At 34.0% G+C, this 25,000-nt stretch overlaps 2 protein-coding genes across 23 annotated transcripts in view; one reads left to right on the top strand and one right to left on the bottom strand.

Moving 5' to 3' along the window:
* The window catches only part of LOC137650209 (uncharacterized), a 7,730-nt gene extending 495 nt beyond the window's left edge, over positions 1-7,235 (top strand). The window contains exons 2-3 of one of the 2 annotated variants that reach the window (XR_011045942.1): positions 1-6,946; positions 7,098-7,235. The exon at positions 1-6,946 is cut by the window's left edge and continues 139 nt beyond it. Coding sequence is in view for 1 of the 2 variants with exons in the window: in XM_068383408.1 (XP_068239509.1) it covers positions 97-6,594 (6,498 nt within the window). In the remaining variant the exon portion in view is untranslated. The other variant, XM_068383408.1, reaches the window with a different exon arrangement.
* The window catches only part of p120ctn (adherens junction protein p120), a 199,352-nt gene that overhangs the window by 26,693 nt on the left and 147,659 nt on the right, over positions 1-25,000 (bottom strand). For 6 of the 21 annotated variants that reach the window (XM_068383429.1, XM_068383421.1, XM_068383425.1 and 3 more), the window contains 5 exons: positions 15,746-15,868; positions 11,447-11,791; positions 11,048-11,264; positions 10,747-10,900; positions 8,459-8,613 (listed from right to left, as the gene is read on the bottom strand). In XM_068383429.1, coding sequence (XP_068239530.1) covers positions 8,459-8,613; positions 10,747-10,900; positions 11,048-11,264; positions 11,447-11,791; positions 15,746-15,868 — 994 coding nt within the window. Of the gene's footprint in view, positions 1-8,458; positions 8,614-10,746; positions 10,901-11,047; positions 11,265-11,446; positions 11,792-12,796; positions 12,818-15,745; positions 15,869-18,361; positions 20,307-25,000 lie in introns of those variants that run through there. The other 15 variants (XM_068383417.1, XM_068383415.1, XM_068383418.1 and 12 more) reach the window with 10 other exon arrangements.

The following is a 25,000-nucleotide window of genomic DNA, read 5'->3' as shown; positions in this document are numbered from 1 at the left end:
GAACAAGATAACACAATTGGGTTAAGGATTGATGAACCCAAGAATAGGAGCCGAACCTAACCAAGGAAATGTGGAAAATCTACGAATCAAGACAAAATGGAGCTTAATGAACAAGAGAAACATGAAGATCAACATTTAGGCCAAGATGAAGAGCAAGACTTGCATTCATTGAAACCTAGGCCTAGGCCTATATCACCTAGTATGGGTAAACGAGTGAGATTGCAATCAGAAAAAGGTAAGATGTATAATTTTGATCTTCTGGTTGATGAATTCAAAAAACAAAAGAGATTGTTAGGCAAGATAAATAAGGAAGCAGATTTGGCACTTTCTAAAAATGATTGTAATGTAGGCCTACTACAGGATGTTGCAAATAGGCTTCAAATAGAATTAAAGAATATTGACTTAACTCTCTCCAAAGTGAAAGAATCAGAAATACCAGAGGTTGATATTGTACGGAGTTTAGAGTATAATTACCAGGAAATATGCTTTGAAAGTCACACTAGGTTAACAATATTAAAAGAAAAAATGAAACATGAACAAGAAGATAAAATGTCAAATGTCTCTCAAAGGTCAAAGTCTTCATCTAGTAGGTCGCGTCATACAAGTGGAAGTAAATCTTCACGTGTTTCTAGTACTAAGAGAATAGAACTAAGCACAAAACTGGCTAGGTTAGGCACAGAAAGAAAGTACCATGACATAATGGAGAAGGCTAGAGCAGATTTAAAGAAATTAGAAATTGACAAAGAAATTGAAGCCACTAATGCTGAGATATGTGCAGTTAATAAAATTTTAGAGGAAGAAAATGAAACTGATCCACAGTCATGCTTGAGTTTTCCGTTAGGTGAAAATAAGCAACCCACTGAAGGTCTCTTGCACAGATATCTTGAAGATAGTAGAGTTGTAAATTATTCATTGTCAGGTTCCAGTGTACAAAAGTCCCTTTCCTTTGCTGGAGGTTTAGATAGTATAGACAAAGATTTAGACAAAAGGAAGGCAGAAATAAAGGTAACAACTGATCTAAATCCAAATGCTCAGGTGTTTAGATTTCCAACGGATTTCATACAACCAGGGAAACCAAGGCTAGACCATAATTATAATTACCAGCCCATAGGACGCTCACAGCCAAGTAAACTTAGGCTAGGCCAAGAAACAAACCTGAACTCAGATTTCAAAATACCAAATGAGCCTAGGCTAGGTTGTAGTACTATAGATGAGGCATCCCATGAGGTAGTAGGTGAACCTAGGCTAATAGTAGATCCCAAAAATGCCGTCACTTGCAATACACAACCTGATGTTAATAGACCAAGGCTACACGCTCATGAACCCCTGACAGATTTTCATGAACAACCTAACATTATCAATAATGATAACGTACAGTCCAGTCAAGTTTATCAATGGGATATTTTAAAAGGTTTTGCTGATCTTCAAAATCAAAACTTAGAGAAACTAGCTAACTTGTTTGCTGCCAGGCAACGTAAAGACAATTTACCCGCTAAAGAACCAGAGGTATTTTCTGGAGATTTGCTGAAGTACCCTCAATGGAAAGCATCATTTATTACATTAATTGAATATAAAACAGATGATGCTGCTGAAAGATTGTACTACTTAGGTAAATATACGGATGGTCAAGCTAAAACTGCCATTGATAATCTTATTTCTTTTGGGACCCAAGAGGCTTACGACAAAGCTTGGAAGATACTTCATGATAGGTTTGGAAATAAATTTATTGTTGCTGATGCCTTTAGAAGCAAGCTTGAAGGTTGGCCTAAGATTACAATTAATGATGGTCCAGGTTTGAGGAAATTTTCTGATTTCTTAGAACACTGTAAAACAGCCATGGGAATCATAAAGTACTTAGCAATTCTTAACGATCCTAAGGAAAACAAACTTATGTTACAGAAGTTGCCTGCCCAAATTGCAGAGAGATGGAATTGTATAGTAACTAAAAGAATCACAATTGATGAAGAGGAATATCCATCTTTTGAAGAGTTTACAAGGTTCATAAGTGATGAAGCCAATAAGGCATGTAATCCAACATCATCTTACAGTGCACTTAATAGGAGAGATACAGTATTTACACCTAAAGAAAAACAACCACAAAGTAAGGTTGCAAGGCGTACATCATTTGCTACTAAATTTAATGAAGTTAATAATGTTACAAATGCTGCATCTGATGAAAATAAATCTAAAAATGAAAAACAAACCGAGAGTAAAATGAATGTAGGATTTACATGCTATTACTGTAGACAAAACCATGATATGGAAAAATGCCCAGAGTTCTTAAAACTTGATCTTGCTCAAAGAAACCAATATTTGACAGATAAAAGGATGTGTAGGGGTTGTTTCAAGATTGGTCATTATTCAAGGTATTGTAAAAGACCAAGGAAATGTATTAAATGCAAGAGATGGCACCCAACAATTCTCCACGATGAAAACTTGAATAAAAAACCAAGTTCTGGTGATACCCAACAAGAACAGGCTGTAGCTGTAGCTAATAGAATTAATGTTAACAGATATTTTTCAGCTGATGTTCACTCAATGATTGTACCTGTTTGGTTAAGCCATAGGAATACAAATAATAAGGTCATGGTATATGCAGTATTGGATGATCAGTCAGATGCTTGTTTTATCAAAGAAAGTGTCCTAAGGTATATGAATGTCAATGGCCAAAATTCTGTCATCAAGATAGCGACTATGCTGGGTGAAGAGGCTATAACAAGTACTAAAGTATTTGGTTTATCAGTGAAGGGCATAAATGAAAATAGTACTGTAAATTTACCATGTGTCTACTCTAGAAAAACTATTCCTGCAAGAAGAGCACAAATCCCTAAAAAATGTTCAGCTTTAAGATGGCCTCATCTTAAGAAAATTGCTGGAAGGCTAGTAGAGTATAATCCTGACATTGAGATAGGTCTATTGATAGGCATAAACTGTATAAAAGCTGTCAAACCTTTAGAAATCATTCCTGGGTCTGGAAATGAGCCCTATGGTCAGAGAACAGCTCTTGGATGGGGAATTATTGGTAATGTAAATGTCAATGAGAATAATTTAGAAAGTGATGTTGTTGTTAATAGAACAGTAGTTGAAGAAATTGAAATAAATTCCATGATATCAAATAACATTTTTACAGTACCAACCAAAGTAAAAGAAGTGTATGAGCCTCATCATGTCAGAGAGATGTTTGAATCTGATTTCATAAGTAATGTTAGTGACGATGAGGTAGCTTTGTCAGTAGAAGAAAGACAGTTTATTGAAATTGTTAGTAATGGTATTAAGATTATTGATGGTAAACAGTTTAAAATTCCATTGCCACTCAAAGGAGGTGGTATTCAGTTTCCAGATAATAAGTTAGTAGTCCAGAAAAGACTATCCAACTTAAAACAAAAGCTTCAGAAGAATGTAAGCATGAAAAATGATTACATAAATTTCATGAAGAATATGATTGATAAGGGTTATGCTGAAAGGGTTCCTTTGAATGAAACATGCCTAACTAATGGAAAGGTTTGGTTTGTGCCACATCATGGGGTTTACCATCCCAGAAAGACTGACAAAATCAGAGTAGTATTCGATTGCTCTTTTATGTATAAAAATGTAAGTTTGAATGATTGTTTACTTCAGGGACCAGATTTGTCAAATAGTCTAGCTGGTATTTTGTGTAGATTTAGAAATCATTCTGTTGCATTTACTTGTGATGTAGAAGCAATGTATCACCAAGTTTTAGTAAATGAAGAACACAGGAATCTTTTACGATTTCTGTGGTTTGATAACCATGATTTAGATGGCGACATTGTTCAATATAGGATGACTGTTCATCTATTTGGTGCTAGAAGCTCTCCATCTGTTGCAAACTATGCTTTGAAAGCTGCTGCTGATAGATTTAAGGATAAAACTACTGAAAAGGCAGCAGAGTTCATTAAAGAAGACTTTTATGTGGATGATGGCTTAAAGTCTGTAGCCACAGTGGAGGAAGCCATAAACTTAGCCAAAGACAGTCAGATGATATGTAAAAGGGGTGGTTTCCATTTGCACAAATTTGTTGCCAATAATGCTGAAGTTTTAAAGGCTATGTGTCCTGATGAAGTTGCTCAATCAGTTAAGAATCTTGATTTAACGAAAGATAAATTGCCAGTGGAACGAACATTAGGTATGGAATGGTGTACTGAAACAGATACATTTAATTTTAATGTCAAACCCATTCAAAGGCCTAGTACTAGAAGGAATGTTTTATCCATAGTTAGCTCTATTTTTGATCCTCTAGGCATGATATCACCATTCATTCTTACAGGTAAGAAAGTTTTGCAAACCCTATGTAAACAAGACCTTGGCTGGGATGATCCTATTCCTGAAACTGTTATTACTGAATGGGAAAACTGGTTAAGTCAATTACCCAAATTGAAAGATATTAAAGTTGAGAGATGTTATAAACCAGCCAACATGAATGTCATAGACTATGAATTGCATCATTTTTCTGATGCTAGTGAGAAGGGTTATGGTCAATGCTCATACTTAAGAATGACAGATGCAAATGGACAAGTACATACTAGGTTAGTTATGGCTAAATCAAGAGTGTCTCCCTTGAAAACTTTTACAATACCTAGGTTAGAACTCACTGCTGCATTAGCATCAGTGAAAGTGAGTTATTTCTTAAAAAAGGAGTTGAAGGTCAATATTAGTAAAGAAGTATTTTGGGTAGATAGTACAATTGTTCTTGGATACATAGCTAATCAATGTAAACAGTTTAAGGTTTTTGTTGCAAACAGAGTTGCGCAAATCAGAAATCACACCTTGCCTGAACAATGGAGATATGTTTCCTCAAGTGATAATCCTGCTGATTTATGTTCAAGAGGCATGTCTGTTCATGATCTGACTAGTAACTATATGTGGTGGCATGGACCTGAATTCTTAAAACATGATAATGCTGATAATGAAACTTTATGTTCATTTGAAGTTACAGATGAAGATCCAGAATTAAAGAAAGTGTCACTGGCAATTAACACTGATGATAATAATTATGCTACCATACTTACCAGACTTAATTACTTCTCAGATTGGACACGTGCCAGAAGGTCATTAGCTTTATGTAATAGGTTTATTGATAAATTGAAACAGAAATCATTATATACTGAGTATGTTCATGTGTCTGTAGAAGAGCTAATTAAGGCAGAAATTACCATTATAAAATTAGTCCAAGGAGAAGCTTTTCAATATGAATATCAGTTGTTAAGTATAAGCAATAACAAATTTGATAAATGTTTAAGGAAATCTAGCAATTTGTACAAGCTTGATCCATTTATTAGTAGTGATGGCTTAATAAGAGTGGGTGGTAGATTAAACAGAAGTAATTTTGATGTCCATGTAAAATATCCTGTGATTTTACCAAAGAATAGTCATATGACTGAATTGATAATCTGTCACTATCATAATAAAGTACACCATCAAGGTAGAAATTTAACTTTAAACGAAATTAGATCTAGTGGTTACTGGATTATAAGTGGATCATCCTTAGTAGCGAAACATATATCAAAATGTGTAACTTGTAGAAAAATTAGACATGATACTCTTACACAGAAGATGGCTGATTTACCAAAGGATAGGGTAGAAATGTCTTCTCCATTCACTTACAGTGCAGTTGATTATTTTGGTCCATTTATAATTAAGGAAGGTAGAAAAGAGCTCAAAAGGTATGGTGTATTATTTACATGTATGTCAACTAGGGCAATACACATTGAAACTGCCCATTCTCTCAGTACAGACTCTTTCTTAAATGCTTATAGGAGATTTGTTTGTAGAAGAGGCCATTGCGCACAATTGCGTTCAGATCAAGGTAGCAACTTTATTGGTGCAAGACAAGAGTTTGCAAAGTGCCTCCGAGAAATGAAGGTTGAAAATATTAAAAATGAATTATTAAAGGACCAATGTGATTTTATAACATTTAAAATGAACCCAGCTCATGCAAGTCATATGGGTGGTGTTTGGGAGAGACAAATAAGATCTGTTAGAAATATTTTGAATGTATTGCTATCTAACAATAGTAAAATTTTAGACGATGAATCTTTGAGAACATTCATGACTGAAGCAGAAAATATTGTAAACGGGCGACCATTATCCACAGATAACTTGAATGATCCTTTAAATGTAGAACCTTTGACACCTAATCATTTTCTGACATTGAAGTCTAAGGTAGTCTTGCCTCCTCCAGGTAATTTTGTAAAAGAGGACATGTTTTCAAAGAAAAAATGGAGGCGTGTACAATTTCTTCTTAATCAGTTGTGGAAAAGGTGGCAAAGAGAATACTTACAATCGTTACAAATACGCCAAAAGTGGTTAAAGCCTCAAAGGAATGTAGAAATTGATGATATAGTTTTAATCAAAGACTATAATCTACCTCGCAACAAGTGGATGTTAGGCCGAGTATTAGAAACAAACGCAGATGAAGCTGGCCATGTTAGGAAAATTAAATTGTTAGTAGCAGATGCTTTTCTTGATGAAAATGGTAAACGCCACAAGACAGCTACAATTCTAGAAAGGCCTATTCATTCAGTTGTAATGTTATTAGAAAGTACAACAGGGAATTCCCCATCAGGGAGCATTTAAGTCATTATGTACTGTATATTTTTATTTAGTATGGAATGGACTAACCTGTATATTAAGATTTTATTGTTTGTAAAGAATCTCATATTCATTCCCCAATAGTATAGTTATTGTTTAAATTGTTATCACAATTTAGGGGAGCCATTGTTACTGTCATTAGAACACCTAGTTATATCTGAGTCTTGAAACAATACTAAAATACATTCCACCAAGGTGGACGAGGTACTTCCCACTCTACTGGGTAGATGTAAACAATCACAACAACTGCAGCCTCAGATTCAAGCACATGAAATGTGACTTACTTGTCATGGATTTCTTCATGTTGTATATCTAATGGATTGTCCCCAAAATTGTGGTAAGATACGTTAATTTGCTTGTAGTATGTATTGTTGTACCTTTTTGATATTATGTTTTATATTATGTTTTTATTTGTACCTTTGATATAGCCAATGGCATCCTACCAGTTTTGTAGGCATTAGCCTAAAAGTGTTTTCTTTTGTTTTCAGTTATACTCAATTAATGGCTCATGGTTTATATTATAAACTACAAAAAGGACCATGGAATGTTATTATACCCAAATTTGAGAATCAACACTGAACGGGGCTAAAATCAATTAATAAATACAGAGCCACGTACTGTTCACAAGAACATTACTACCACAGAATATCCTCAATTTATAAACATTCAGATACATACACAATTCCAACTGAAATCATAAATCCAAAAAATCTCAAATACTGTAGTAAAAATTCACAATGAAATATTATACAGTACTGTAATAAAGCAATATTATGTAATCTAATGCAGTAGGCAAGATGACATTTGCAATATGAAATGGTACTATTTGTTAATTTTTGCTCTTGCAGCTGAAAATCGTAGGTATGCGAGTTACTGAAGGTAAAGTATGCCCTAGGCCAAATTCTAACAAAATTAGACTTACAAACAGCTTCTCGGAACCTACTAAGTTTGTAAGTTGAGTACTTTAATACATGTCCGATTAATATAAAATTCTAATAGCCTTTAATTACGATCATCACAAATAACGACTGGTTAAGCCTCCAATTTAATTACTATTAATAATTAACCCTTTTACCCCCAGGCTATTTGGAACTTTCCAACCCTTTACCCCCAGGGGTTATCTTTTTTTCAAGCACATTTTGCAATATAATTTATTTAAATTGCTCTAACAGCCTTAATTTTTGCCATAGAGAGGTCAGGTTGGTCTCATTCTCTTGGAAAATGCCTGAAGTTTCTAAAAAAAATTATCAAAAATATGCAAAAAAAAATACAAATAGCAGTTTTTTGCAAGGACGTACCGGTACGTTCATGAGGGTAAAGGGATGGGTTTTGTGAAACGTACCAGTAGGTCCTTTGGGGGTAAAAGGGTTAAACTCATAAAACCAGTATTGCATGGGCCAACAGGATTAGTTAGTACAGTAATTCACTTTCTGAAAGGTCTGCCACTTCACTCATTTGGTTGAATAACAATAATACATGAGGACTGGGGCTATCAAAATACTAGTCAGGTTATTAAAAGCTGAAAAACTAACATTTCGGTAATTCTGATCATCTTTTTACGACATTTGTTTCACCAGCTATGTAGTGCAGTATTAACAGTATACTGTACATAATTTTTTTTTTTAATACTGTAATTAAATTTTTTGCAACTCGACATATTACCTTATAAGTATTTGCGTACTTTTTCGATAATATAAATTATTCATTCTTCAACTTACAATCCCAATACAAATTCCCTTCAGAAGCTGTTGGTATTGTAGTACAGAAAAACTTTTAGGGTTTGGTGTATAATTTACTAAATAAAAAAAAAATTTAAACCTACATCACAAATAACATTGAAAATACAAACCTTAATACACCCGAAGCATTTTTAAATACAGTAGACCACCATACATCAACATTAGGATCCCGTTCCACTTCTCCACCATCCCAACCAGAACATGGAATGATGACATGGCTGACAGTGACGGTTAAAGCATCGTCTATAATGCTGTGTTTTAGATCCTGTAATAAAGAATAAATATCAATTAGACTGTAAATATATATATATTTCAAATGCAGGTGAAAGATTGATGCATCACGTGGTACAATTCTTTTTACTACACTGTAATAGAATATTGGTGTATTATCAAGCAATGTATTTTAAGAGCTTTTAAAACAATGGCCATTAAATTTCCAGTTGATTTTATTGTAAATACGATGTACTTTAATCGACAATAGCTTAAAACTTAATGCACACAACTGGTTTAAAAGGTTTCTTATAAATAAATTATGAATGTACTGTAAAAACAATTAATCAAGTACATTGAAATTATTGAAAAAAGTTTGAAATTTGGACTTTCATATAAAATATGCTAACTTTTATTATTGTGGAGAAGAAGAAACATGGATCATTTATAAGATAATCTTTCTTACACAAAAAAATAATCACAATTCAACTCTGGGTTTAATATGTTATCAATGCTCTGAAATGAAGATTCATTAATCATCAAAATTTTACTTTTGTAATAATTCATACGAGTAAAATTGACTGGCCAAAGTATACGAAGCTTTGGACTATGATAATTTTCATTTCCTTGAATACTATACAGGTACTAACCATGAGTAGAAATGAAAACATCAAAACTCATAACTACTTTATAGATTTTAAAATACTAATACTATATAGATGTATGTTGTGTTTATGGATCTGGAGAAAGAGTACTGTATGATAGAGTTGATAGGGAAGCAATGTGGAATGTGATGAGGTTATATGGAGTTGGTGGAAGGTTGTTACAAGCAGTGAAAAGTTTCTACAAAGATAGTAAAGCATGTGTTAGGATAAGAAATGAAGTGAGCGATTGGTTTCTGGTGAGAGTTGAACTGAGACAGGGAAGTGTGATGTCGCCGTGGTTATTTCACTTGTATGTTGATGGAGTGGCGAGAGAGGTGAATGCTTGAGTGCTTGGACGAGGACTGAAACTGGTAGACGAGAATGACCATGAATGGGAGGTATATCAGTTGTTGTTTGTGGATGATACTGTACTGGTTGCAGACGAGGAAGAGAAGCTTGGACGATTAGTGACAGAATTTGGAAGGGTGTGTGAGAGAAGGAAGTTGAGAGTTAATGTGGGTAAGAGTAAGGTTATGAGATGTTCGGGAGGGGAAGGTGGTGTGAGGTTGAATGTCATGTTGAATGGAGAGTTACTTGAGGAGGTGGATCAGTTTAAGTAATTGGGGTCTGTTGTTGCAGCAAATGGTGGAGTGGAAGCAGATTTACATCAGGGAGTGAACGAAGGATGCAAAATGTTGGGGGCAGTTGAGGGAGTAGTAAAACATAGAGGGTTGGGCATGAATGTAAAGAGAGTTCTGTATGAAAAAGTGATTGTACCAACTGTGATGCATGGATTGGAGTTGTGGGGAATGAGAGTGACGGAGAGACAGAAATTGAATGTGTTTGATATAAAGTGTCTTCTAAGGAGTATGGCTGGTGTATCTCGAGTAGATAGGGTTAGGAACGATGCAGTAAGGGTGAGAACGGGTGTAAGAAATGAGTTAGCAACTAGAGTGGATATGAATGTGTTGAGGTGGTTTGGCTATGTTGAGAGAATGGAAAATGGTTGTCAGCTAAAGAAGGTGATGAATGCAAGAGTTGATGGGAGAAGTACTAGAGGAAGGCCAAGGTTTAAGTGGACGGATGGAGTGCAGAAAGCTCTGGGTGATAGGAGGATAGATGTGAGAGAGGCAAGAGAGCGTGCTAGAAATAGGAATGAATGGCGAGCGATTGTGACGCAGTTCCGGTAGGCCCTGCTGCTTCCTCCGGTGCCTTGGATGACCGCGGAGGTAGCAGCAGTAGGGGATCCAGCGTTATGAAGCTTCATCTGTGGTGGATAACGGGGGAGGGTGGACTGTGGCACCCTAGCAGTACCAGCCAAACTCTGTTGAGTCCCTTGTCAGGCTGGGAGGAACGTAGAGAGGAGAGGTCCCCTTTTTTGTTTCATTTGTTTGATGTCGGCTACCCCCAAGATTGGGGGAAGTGCCATGGTATATGTATGTACAGTATGTATATAGATTAATAATAATTTCATAAATTTATAAATTCAATACATATAGTCACAGAGTAAATAACCAATGAAATACAGCACATCCAATACTTACTTCGCATGACGATAAATTCCAAAGAATTCCTGTAACAAGTTCCTTAATTTCGTTGTCTGGAGTTTTTCTCAAAAGTCTGACTAGTGCAGGAATGCCTGAAGCATCTTTGATAGCTCTTTTGTTTTCGTCATTTTGACGCCCATATGAAAGGTTTCTGAAAGCAAGCACAAGTTACTAAAAACCATCTAATACAAAACACACTAAACTTGATAAACACTTTTATGAGACTTCATATACTGTACAAATTTTATATACAGAAACAATGCTTATAAACTTATTCCATTTAACTGTAAAAACTTACCTAAGTGCACCACAAGCATTACGATGAAGTTCTGGTAGGTCGTGTGAAAGAAGAGCTACTAGAGGAGGAATGCCACCTAATATTCGAGTCTTTTGTTTTGTAGGATCATCCATATAACACAGATGTTGAAGGTACGCTGCAGCATTGGCTTTTACGACATTGTTGGGGTTACTCAGGAAATCAATAACTTCGTGGAGATCCGGATCTCGCCACCGAACTACCAAAAAGCAACAGATTGTTAAATATCTTGAACATAAAATATCATAAAATAATTTAGCAGTCCTGTAATCTATATAATTAACTACAAATTACTTTTGAAAGCTCAAGGGTAGGGCTAAAAAATCAATTTAATTTATACAACTAAAAAGCAACATAATTAAAAAACAATCCATTTCACACCTCTGGGAGCCCCACTGTCTGCAGAGGGTGAACGAAGCAAGCTGGGGTGTGCATAATTGTCGTGGTTTTGTACTGGCGGAGGAAGGGAAGGGGTTGGTGGCGACATGTGAGGGGGAGGTGGAGCTGGGTGTGGTTGTGCATTATGTGGCTCCTCTTCATACATACCAGATGGTAACAATGGCTCTGCACTTGAACCAACTCCTCCATTCATAGAATATGGAGAACGGGGAGTGGTACCCAAGAGCCTACCATACACCACCACCCCATCAGGAGGCATCCCCCCCATACCAGGGTCATTTCCAGGGTATCTGCCATCCTCTGGGTAGTCTCCTTCAAGGCCATGATCTACAGTGCAGATATCAACAAATATGTCTCATGCTATGCAACAAAAAAAAGCAGCAATCTACATATCAAACAAATACAATACAGCTGGCAATCACATGAATAAATTACAGCAAAAGGCAAAAAAAAATCTTGATCAAATGCATAGCAAAAAAAATTTTAAACATCAATCAAACACTATAGTGTACTACAAAAACACTACGGCACAAAAATAATCAAAATACAAATGTACAGAACTCCTAAAGTATCAACTTTCAGGACTTCAAATCCCTGAAATACAAACATTTTATATAGTAACTTTAATGCTACTACATTCCAGAAATATGAAGAGCAAAATCCACTCCCAGGGCCACTAGAACTTGATGCCAATTCCTATAAGAATCAAATAAAAAACCCAACATTTATCCTACTCAAGAAAGTCCCAGTTAAACAGCACAACCAAAAAGGTAATTTAATAAATATGATAAAGAAAAAAAAAAAACACTCGCTCAGAATTCGGGTAAAATGTTCACAAGAGGAGTGGAGAGAACTCAGATCAAAACCTATCCACATGTATCTAAATCGTTTACAGCTATTATTTTTACATAGTGTAACCTACATATAAGTGTAAGTGGAGATAAAACAACAAATGCAAGTGAAGTTAAGATTACTAAACAAGAACCTAGATATGCAATATAGAAGCATACAGTGTATTCCTATACATTCACATTTTTTCATGTATAATTATACAACATAAAGTAGGAAATGTCTAAATTGACATTTAACATTTACAACTATAAATGTAAATTTTAAAGTTGAAATGAAGAACTGATGCATTAAAACATGAATTAAAAAACAGCAAGTTAGCATACTCATGAAAAAAATCTGCCATTTCTATTAAAAATCTTTACAAACAAACCACTATCTGAAGCACATCTGTAATAATGCTTTAATATAGAATGTAACATGCAATGTTATAAGCTTGGAGGGCATAATCCATTCAATGGAGAGAGACTTTCCTGTACTCACCCATAAGCTGGGGGTCATCAACTAGCGGCAAAAAGTTCATAACATTAATAAAGAATCGAGATAATACAGTATTGGGCAAAGTATATTTAATAACCACTCTGGCTGAAAGAGTAATTTTATTGTTTTTTTCCTATTTTGAGGGGGGAAAATTATCAATTTAGATTTTCCGATGCCCTGTATTCATGGCTAAAAACTGTATATTACATCTCTTTCAGTGTTCTAAATACATTGTAAAATGTATGATCATAATAAACTCCTATAAGTAAAATCCACGGAGATTTTTCAATATCATTACAAAAGTACAATGCTGTCAAGTGTCACCATTACTATGGAATAATACAGCTTACTTATACTGTACCAGGATATCAATGCTATCCATAATGTGCTAAAAAATGTTTTTTCTTACAATGTGTTGTTTTACTGTCAAACTGACAAAATAAAATACAAATAAAAACATACTAGGCTTTTCATCGAGTTATACAAAAATATTTCTCATGTGATGCTAACATTATTTTAAACACAACTATATTCCCCTTTACTGTACATGATATTGAGTTTGCTCTTTTCCCAGTGTATAGTATGCAGCAAAACTGGTGATACCTGAATTCAGTGATATTTGTTTGAAACTCACTAACTGGTAACTCGCACACTCTTCACATTTCTAATGAGACTGTTCCCGGGACGTTAACTTTTGAAACTTCGCTCAATAAAAGATACAGTTCATTAAACATGATTTTAAAGAATTCAGGTTATATTTTTCACCAAAATATCAGCTAGATCATTAAGGAAAAATTAACCCAATAATCTTTAATTATGATAAAAATTAAATAAAAATAAATATTTAAGGAGTGACTTTTTAGCCATCATAGTTATGTATTTAACGTAAAGAACATATAGGAGATGTAGTTGTGTGCGGGGTCTAACCGCACATCAACTGGTAGTCTGACGGTGGCACTCTCCCAAACAGGTCATCTATCAAATATGGCTAGAGCTACTCAATAGTTACCGGATAACTTTAACTCTAGTTACGCTTATTTCACAAGATTCTCTATAGAAAAAAATAGATATTAGTATTAACATCAACAAAACAGCTGTTGATAGATGGCTAAACGATACAATGGAGAAAAATTGTAAAGCCATCCTAAGAGGTGAGAGACCCCGCTGCTGCACAACCGCAGAAGACGACAAAGTTATACAGCCAATAGCATAGGCATAGTCATCACCATAATTATTATTATTATTATTATTATTATCATTATTATTATATTATTACTGTTATCATAATTTAAGATGCGTTGCTACTGTATTTCTGTAGAATCTAACACATGTGGCTGAATATGTCTGACCTGATTATAGTCCGTTTGTAAAGAAAAAGTAAAATAATAAAGGTAGAATTACCCGGTGATTGTATTTCTAATAACAAAGATAACTCACCAGATCGCTTATTCATTTATCAATTTATTTATTAATTTTCCCTCAAAATGAAAAAACCCATAGGGAGACTAGAATTATAAAGTAGCATTGACTATAGTCTAGACTATGACTTGTATTACTGTAATTTATTGCAAGTTTTTAAATCACAACCCTTACTAAAGTTTGTTTCATACACAGAACGACATAAGCAAAGAATAAGTATGGTAATAACATTGAAATCATACCCCAAATACATAAATTGTTATCATTAGACTATAGCACTCTGCTTAAAATGTTCTCCATCTAGATGCCCTCTTTACCAATTTGAATCCTTCTATCCAGACAGACAGCTCAAAGACTAGTCTCACTGACTTTCGTGGAGCTACGTTGACAAAGGGATTCGTGCCACAGTAACATATCTAATTTTTGTTCTGAAGTATTATTTTAGCATGAAATATATTTAACGATGTAACATTATTCAACGATATAATTATTCATAATGTGACCAACATTGTCTCATACATACACATGTTTATAAAGTGAAATATAAGGTTTAATACTGAGTGGCAGCTTAAGAACAACGCTTGTTTAAAGGCAGCTCATGAATGGCAGAGGCAAGGGACAGTGACATTGCCCTATCAAGCAGGACAATACCCTAGAGACTGACCATATTACATATGATCAGCACCCAAGCCCCATCTCCACCTAAGCTAGGACCAAGGAGGGCCGGGCAGTAGCTGCTGATGACTCAGCAGATAGACCTATAGGCTCCTCCAAACACCCTCTTTCCTTAGCTCACAAGGATGGTGAAGTTGCAGCGATCAAAGAAACTAACGAGTTTGAGCGGGATTTGAACCCCAGTCTGGCGATCACCAGTCAGGAACGTTACCATATTGGCCACCAGAATAGAAATAAAAATGTACCACCAGTTTTTCTGCATACTGTACATAGTGTGCTCCCAGATAGCTTAATAGCCTAATGATAAAAGATTAAACTGACCCAAATCAAGACATGTACTTGAAAGTGTGTACCTATACAAAAGCTTAAACCATTAAACTTTAGATTTCATATAGTATTTAGTGTAGAATTTCAGTTTATACGCATATACCTACAAGATTTTCTACCTATAATTGGCTGACAGAAGAAATACAGAAGTTAGATCATACTTTCCCCATACCATCAATCGCTCAGTTCACAAGTACGATCTCGTATCAAAATCAATAATATTTGCCACAAAAAGCTTCATATTTAGATATGGGAAATGCAGATTTGTCATCTCCAGCTGAACAGCATACAGAATCAAAATGCCAGAATAAAACTACCTTCAACACTTTACAAGAGTTGTCAATATACCCGTAAACAAACTGTTCTGTTTATCAGGGAAGCAAAGCAAAATTCCAGGTCAGATTGGTGCTATTCAAAGGCAAGACATTCGATGCAAACTCTTTCCACACCAGGCAATTTAATTAGTGGTTCCAATTCAAAAATTGTGTTTGTTTACAAAAGATAAAAAAGATTGTTATGCATTGTACTAACCATATCTATCTTGTGGAACACCGTGAAGGCCTGGAGATGGAGTATTTCGGTAAGGATCTTGGCCATTAGGAGGTAGGAGAGCTGAATCCAATTCAGCATAACCACTTTGAGGATACCCGCCAACTGGAAAATATTGAAAAGCAGTTAATAACAACAATAATTTTTGTAATGAAATTACAGTACTATAACATCCGTAAATCTTCATAATCTCTACTTTAATTTCTTTCAACCACTTAAATAGTTTGAAAACCTCAACTGTACTTCTTTTGTACAAATTGTTAACTGAGCACAAGAAAGCTTATTTCAAAAACTCCTTTCAAATCAAATAAAATGTACTTTACAATATATACCTAATACAATATGAAGGACACTTTTTCAATTGAAGAACACTACTGCACTAGAGACCAGAATAAACTACTGTATCAAAACAAATAATCACACAATACTTATCCCATCATCTCACTGTGAAATACCTGTATAGCTCAATAAGATTTTTTTTTCATCTATTACCAACAGGTCAGTTTGCTTCAGGAAGGCCACTATCAATATCTACTTAGGGATTTACACTTGAATGGACCAGCCTTCATAAGACAGAAAACTTAAAAAGTTACAAACTAGCCCATAGACATACAGTAATTATGAATTAAAAGCTACTTGGTGGTACTACTGGCTAGGGCTTGTAGGAACATAAGTCAATGGGATACTTGGTAAAATATATATATATATATATATATATATATATATATATATATATATATATATATATATATATATATATATATATATATATATATATATATATATATATATATATATATATATATATATATATATATATATAAAGTGAAACAAAATTAAAGCAACAATCAATTATTACAATAAACACAAAGATATGATTATTCAAACAAGACAGGTGGTTAAGTTTTTGGCTTTACTTTGAACCAACGATCTGATTTCAAGAATTCTAAACCTTTCCTAAAATGAGCAGAATAATTTTTTAGGAGTGCTGCTTACCAAAGGTATGTCACCGGTTGTAATGCATATGTCGGCACTTTCAAAAGCAATTTACACCAACAAAGATTTATCTATTTTAGTACAAACTGTTTTAGAACATCAAAAAATTTTTAATTGATTACATTTTGAGCATCACTTTTTTAATTTGTCTTCCTTTTAATATTTCATAAAATAAACACTAAAAATCTTCAAAAACTTCACATGAAATAGACTTGCACACAGACCCATGTCACAAAATTTTAGTTACCAAAGGTTGTAAAGCATACAAATAAATTAATATACTGATACAGATGGTAAAGGCAAAAAAAAAAAAAAATATTAGTAAAACAACTGCAGCAACTTTAAATAAAATACATAATGCACAATTGCAGCTACAACTCAAGTTTTTTTAACACAATACCTTCCCCAATTTTAAAAAGATTTTGTATATACTTTATGTATCATGATATAGTTCTATCAGCAAAATATTTCTTTACATCTGAACTAGGAGTACAATATGTCAAAATACGATGGATAAGAAAAGACATTTCTGTCCATCTACATTTATCACATCACTTATAGTTTCCAAAATCTCTAATGAATAACACATTCTAATCTCTTCCTTGATTCAATTTACAGTATATCCCATGAGTATATTCCTAAATACAATTATACTATATTGTACTTAATTTCTAATGACTTTCAGGGGTACAGTGTGTGCATTGCAAAAATTATATTGTAATTTCTAACCGCTCTAAAGTACTGTATGGGATATCCATCCCTAAAATTAAACTGTACTCAGTTCGTAAGGGTGCTATGAAACTGTAATAAGTCAAAATAATAATATAGAACTTTTATCCAAGGCCCCACTTAATTCTTACTCCTTATACAAAATAATCTATAAAATCTTATCATATATATATTGAAATGTGAGACAAGAAACATTTCAATTAGTTTATATCTATAACTTTACACTGTCCCCTCCTCAAAAATTCATATGAATGACCTATGCTCTATATCTAAGTCAATCTTAATAAAGTCTACAGAATCAAAGAGAACAATACTTTGTATATAAAAAAGGATAATACAGTCTTTCAATAACTTTGCCTAATCTAGTCCATACATGTAACATAATTTAGGTTCCAAAATTTTAGTTTGTAAGGTTGGGTACACAATTACATTAGGAAAGATTGCACTGAAATCAAATCCTTTAGCTAGGAATATTTTGAAATACAATTACTAACAGCATTCTAAAGGCTCATGCAAGACTACAAAATTGTATTAAATGACAAACAATAAACAGAGGCAATACATTATAATATTCTAAAAACTTCTAAGTGTTAGGCAGGCAGCTTGGTTAAGGTCAATGGCATCTTTTACTCCTGAATTATCAGTGTAGTACAACTGATATGTATTTCAACTTATACACACTATTAAACAATACAGAACCCCAGTCTCTGTTAGTAGTTGAGGCAGTGGAAGGGATTTATGCAGAAATGCATAAATTGTAAGGCAAAGGTATTATTTGACGAGCATAATTCAATTACCTTGAGATGAATGTAAAAAAGTCTGATCACAAATCAAGGAGGTAAAACATTCATTACAGGTTTTGTCTGCACTTACGATTATTTTCTCTAAGAGAGATCAAGGAGTCCCAATGCTCGGGGGGCAGCAAAAAAGTTACAGTTTTCTTCTGATTTCTATTAGCAACCGATAGTCCCTCACAATCTAGAGTCTGCAAGACAACATCTGGGCACGACTCTATAGACATATCTTTTTCTAGCTGCCGATGGGGTTTTGCCACCGTGAGGTACTGATGCTTAGGTACTGGAGACCAGTGAACAGGAGGCAAAAATCCTTCCTCACTATCAGAATACTCTTTTGCATTTATACTCTCTTGTGATTGGTAATCATCACTATACTCCACAGCGCAGTCTCCTTCATTGCATGGAGATGAGAGCACAATGTCAACGGTATTTGGCACAAGATCAAAACAATGAACTGGTGTTTCAGTGGACAGGAGAGGAGATGGTGTAACCAAAAGTTCTGGGCTGGCAGGTTTAAAAAGTTTGCCTTCCTTTTTAAAATCATCTACGATGCATCCGGAGTTCGCATTGAAGTTAAGCTCATCGTGTGGACAGGTTAAAGCAGCGACACCTTCCTCATCAATGTAAGGTGCATCTTCAACTGATAAATTTTCAAATGTATTGGACAGGAGAGTCACAAGGGGATTTTCACCAGGTGATAACAATGTGCATGGAGAACATGCACCCCCTTTCACGTTGTAACTATGAGTTTTATCACCACTTGGAACATATGTTTGAAGTTCAATGTATCCCATTTCATCATCACAGCCATCACCAGAACATCGTTCAGTATTTATAAGCTGATGATCATTTGATGGTGAAACATTTTCAAATGGATTACAAATTTGGAAGTCATATTTACAATCAGGATAAACCTGAGGATTCAAGTCTGTATTTTGTAACAAAACTGGTGTCTGTGGATAAGATCTTTGATCATCTCCCCTTTCCAAAGTAGGATAAATAATCTGATCATCACCTCTCAGCGTAAGACCAAGATTCACTTCTGCTTGAGTTAGGTCTTCTGTATCCAATGAGCAAGAAACAGCTTTATTCTCTTTCAATCGAGGCGAATTATTCTTTGGATTCTTCACCCTCCTCCGAATAGGGAGGGTAGCACTAGTTTTGGCCAACTCCACAAAATCACGGGGGTCTGTATTTGTACTAACACTCACACAAGATGCGCTTAAAGATCGAGTTATCCGCCTCCCTTTATTCACTAGATTCCGAGGTTTGGGTTTTGTTTTAGGTTTACTACCCTTCAAACTCCCCCCTTCCGGTCTCCTACTAGGACTGGAAGACGAATCTGGAGAATGAACAGAGCATTCTTCCATAATAGTTTCATGGTGTGGTAATACATATCCATGTTGATCATTGTTACATGGATCAGGGAATTCAGTTCTATGCAGATCAATACTGTTTGGTGGATATGGTGAAGCACTGCAACCAGATGAAGTGTAGCCTACAAGAGAGTGCTGCTGCAAAGGTATAGCTTCCTTTTCAAGAGTAATTCTTGTAGCATGTGGTTCCGAATTCAACTTTGTGTTTGCAACACTTTGTGTATATGCTTCTCCTCTTCTACTGGCTATAGAAGGAAAGCATGCTGAAAATAAAGGACTCTCTGGATGTGTAGATTTCTTCTCTGAGAAGGAATCGCCAGAATCTGAAGAACTGGTCTTTTCCCTGTGAGCATAGGACGAAGGTGAAGGGAGGGAACCCTGGATTTGAGGCGAACCCTCACCTTCAAAGGAAGACTCATCACTTTTTGAAGGCCAATTCAAACGTACGAACACTGACGATCGTGGCATGGTGATGACATTTCATTAATATAACCCATTTATGCAAATGCTACAGTAAAGTTTCTTTTGTGATTCAAAACATCTAAATACTCTGCCAAAGACAAAAGAGGACTAAAGGAAAAATTCACAGGTATAAGCTTACAGGTTCTTCAAAGAACACAAAGATGCTGTCAACATACTACCTGTTCACTTGTATTTCACAATACTGTACGTGCAACACGATTAAAAACCTAGAAAAAGTGGCACTTTTGACTTTTTATTCTGTTGGAGCAAATAAGAAAATAGAAAAGCTACAATTATTCACCATTGCAATAAAAATCAATGTAAATTTCTACAATTCTAAGTACTAATTTAAACAAGCAATGCATAATACTGTAAATAACTAAGGAAAAAAAATACTTGTATTTAAATAAACATTACATGAAAAAATAAACCATGCAAGCTGTTTGTAAGGAATCAATGCACACACACACTTCTAATATTAAACAATGTAAACACTACACTCAAAACCTTGAAAAATATTAACGATTTCATGCAGCAAATAAAGCTAAAATAAAAGTTAATAAAAGAAAGCACTGTGAGCAACAGCGCTCCATTCATACTAATTGCTCATTCAAATATCTAATAAATTAGCCTACTCTTATATTCTCAAAATCTATAAAACACAAAGGAACGGAGACAGATTTGTATGAATAGAGCACCTACATGAAGCACCATCACCAATTTTAGGTATTACAGAACTGTGGAACAACAAAAGCAAGATATAAACATGCATTGGGGGAATGTGCATCCTCACACTCTCTTAAACATGCAAAACACATTTACATAATTATACGCATCTTAAATCTTCAAAGGTAATTTATATTTTCAAAGCACTATGAAAAAATTATGACATGCAAACACGTGCAATAATGTCACCTATGCATTCTCTCTGGCTTGGATAAAAAAAAAGAAAAGAAAAAAAAAACGCACACTGACATGCACTCATATTACGGTAAAACATCCAAAATCCCTATGCAACAATATTCCCGGAATTCTGTAAATCTTTCTTCCTTAAGATGCCGGAAACTCATGGTCTAACCTACGACATTTTCACCAAATCTTACAGAATCATAGGCCAGTTTCAATCTACCATTCAACACAATTTATATTCTTCGCCATTAGGATAAGCTATATTTATCAATAAACTATGACCAGTATTGTATAAACATCACAAAGTAATTCGTAAACAAATCTCAGAACGAGTTGTAATAGGGCTGTCATTTCCAGTGAAAAGACAAAGTTAAAATCTGCATTAAAATATTCTAAATTCATTATTGAGAGAGAGAGAGAGAGAGAGAGAGAGAGAGAGAGAGAGAGAGAGAGAGAGAGAGAGAGAGAGAGAGAGACTTGGGCACCTGGCCAACCATTCATAACCTTCCTAACACTATTCCCTAACCTTGCCAGTCTCTAAGACATTTATTACTTTTACCATTAATGTTCTTTGACCTCATTTGGCAGCTTCGCTTAAGTATAACTTGAAAAACAATTTTCTTTTGGGAAAAAAAAATTAGCTAGAAGTAAATAATCATTCCTAAATTTACAAAACAAGAAGAAAAGGATCCTTAAGTCACTAGTATGAGTCCCTGTTGTTATATATATATATATATATATATATATATATATATATATATATATATATATATATATATATATATATATATATATTATATATATATATATATATATATATATATATATATATATATATATATGTATGTATATATATATACATATATATATATATATATATATATATATATATATATATATATATATATATATATATATATATATGATGTAAAATCATATGTTTAAGCAAAATAAACTTATGAGAATGTGAGGCACAATAAATAACTTGAAAGAAATGATAAAGTGGATAAATACTGAAGATATTTTCTCTTGATTCTTGCCTCTGAAAATATAATACTTTAATTAACAAAAGAATTTAAAGAGCATAAAATCAACCGGACCAAATGGAATATTTAACAAAACTTTTATTGTCATCCACAATGTGTCATACTTGGCATACTATTAAGTAAACACATTTTTCAATATTATGTCACTTATCTCTCACTAAACTGCCCCAGGTGTCTATATATATCTCAGGACTGTCACTACTTTCACGAAACTTCCTATAGTAAACATACAACTATAACCATCATTATAAATTTGGTTACCTATGTATGTACATACACACACACACACACACACACACACACACACACACACACACACACACACACATATATATATATATATATATATATATATATATATATATATATATATATATATATATATATATATTAGTTAAACTATCCTACACTAAATATCACTTATGCCCCAAGTACATTTTTCAGGTAACAATGTAGTAGGTTGGACAGGGCACCAAACACCCATTGAGATACTACCGCTAGAGAATTATTCGATCCTTTGACTAGCCACTTAGTTCTACAATGGATCCCTCTCTCTCTGGTTACAGCTCATTTTATCTTTGTCTACACATGCACCGAATAGTCTGACCTATTTTTAAACATTCTTCTCTGTCCTCATATACCTGACAGCAGTGAGATTACCAAAGAACTCTTCCCTCAAGGGGTTAACTCACGCACTATAATTGTTCAGTGGTTACTTTCCTCTTGGTAAGGGGAGAAGTGACTTTTCTAAGAGCTCTTCTATGAGGACACTCCAAAATCAAACCAATGTTCTATAGTCATGGGTAGTGCCATAGCCTCAGTGCATGGCCATCCACTATCTTGGATTAGAGTTCTCTTGCTTGAGGGTACACTGACACGCTGTTCAATCTTATTTCTCTTCTTTTTTTATTTTTTTTTTTATAGTTTAGATATGAAAGACCTAATTCAATACATTTTCATTGTTTATTACTTCTCTTGCAGTTTATTTTTCCCCGTTTCCTTTCCTCACGGAGCTATTTTCCCCTGTTAGAGTCCTTGGGCTTATAGCATCTTGCTTTTCCATCTAGGGATATAGCTTAGCTTACAATAATAATAATAATAATAATAATAATAATAATAATAATAATTTATGGATGTCGTTAAATTCTATTAAAAGTGATGTCCATACAGCAAGGGAAACGCCAGAGAGACCAAGTCGAAGAACTGTGAAAATGGGTAAATTATTTCACTCGAAAATAGTATAAAAAAAATCAGAGAAGCTAATCTTGCTAGTAAAAACATCTATTTCAGATCTGCAAAACCAAAATATCAATAAAAAAATATTAAAACGTCACTTTTTTTTTTATCTTATCGACCACACCCTTCACTTTCCTTACTCTGATAAAGAAGAAAGACTGATAAGAAATGAGCGGTTTTAATAAGAATATTTGTAACATCCATAAAGAAATTCGACACAACATATTTTCAAGACCTACGCCAGAGAGAGAGAGAGAGAGAGAGAGAGAGAGAGAGAGAGAGAGAGAGAGAGAGAGAGAGAGAGAGAGAGAGAGAGACGCGTACCTTGCCAAATATCTTCTAATGCCAACTTCTTACCGTTCGCGTACGCTCAAGTCCTATTACGACTTGCGCTACAATTTAGGATGAAGAAAAATATGTCATTAAACTTATAAATAAAAATAATAAAAATCACGATGAAATAATTTCCATTATCACATGTAAACTATAAACAATACCACTTTATTTCTACACGTAAATATTCTACGCCGCTAGATGAAATGTCAGGAAACTCGCATAATTTTTGTCCACATAATTGAAACTTTTATATACAATTTACTATGAGCGATAAATAAATAAGTCAGGTTCGTACATATATTATTTGACATTTATTTTCTTATATGTGTACTATACAAATAAGATAATCTACTTATATCTTCTCGTAGCTCCAAGTTAAACCCCGTTTTTCATCCCGTTCACCTGTTCTGAAATCTTTAGTAACGCCTTAATCCACTATCCAATATTTCTTTCTTTTTTTTCTTTTTTTTGAAAACGAAGACATTAAATATAAAAAGAAATACAGAAAATACCAAAATAAATAGAAAAGACTATATATTTTTTTCTCCTCTTGTTTTGTTAAAAAAATTATAGTTTATAGAGGAAATATCTATTTTAATGTTACTGTTCTTGAGATATTTTATTTAACCGTGCTTCCTTTCCTCACTGGACTATAACCTGTTGGAGACCCTGGGCTTATAGCATCCTGCTTTTCCAACTAAGATTATAGCCTAGCAAGTAATAATTATAATAATAACAATAATAATGGGAGCAGTTTGAGAGGAACCTACTATAATAATTCGGCTTTGAACAAATATTCGATAGGTTACGGTATTTCTTTTATAATAGCAATAGAAAAACCTAACATCAGTCAGAAATAAAAAAGATGAAATGATATTAAGTTCCTTTTATTATCGACTTCATCACTATAATCACAATAATATTAAGATTTATCTTTTGTGTATAGGCCACGTAGAAACTTCAGTTACTAGTTTCCGTTCACTAAAAGCAGTGATCTATAACATGACAAAAGAGTAAACCGGTTTTAGTATCGAGAACATATAGCAAAATAATAATTGCCCGAATTAATAGCAACATTCATATTAGCTTGTTTCAATAGTTAAATTATTAATCAACTTTAGGTAACGTTGCAACTTTGAAAAGTTACCACTACAGATTTTCATTAGTAAAAATCTAACAGGAATAAATATAATTCTATGGCTAGGATTTAAAACATAATAGTGTTTACGTACGAAGAAACTGTAACAAACTATCGAAATAAGGACTACATTGAATTGACGAAGACGATGCCGATATTTGTAGCGGCTAAAAACTAAAATGTCTTAAGTTGCGTAACTCCCATTTCTCCCA

The sequence above is a fragment of the Palaemon carinicauda genome, chromosome 11, assembly GCF_036898095.1.
Source record: "Palaemon carinicauda isolate YSFRI2023 chromosome 11, ASM3689809v2, whole genome shotgun sequence".
Lineage (NCBI taxonomy): Eukaryota > Metazoa > Arthropoda > Malacostraca > Decapoda > Palaemonidae > Palaemon > Palaemon carinicauda.
The sequence above is the reverse complement of the archived record's forward strand: the minus strand, read 5'-3'. Positions and strand labels throughout refer to the sequence as shown.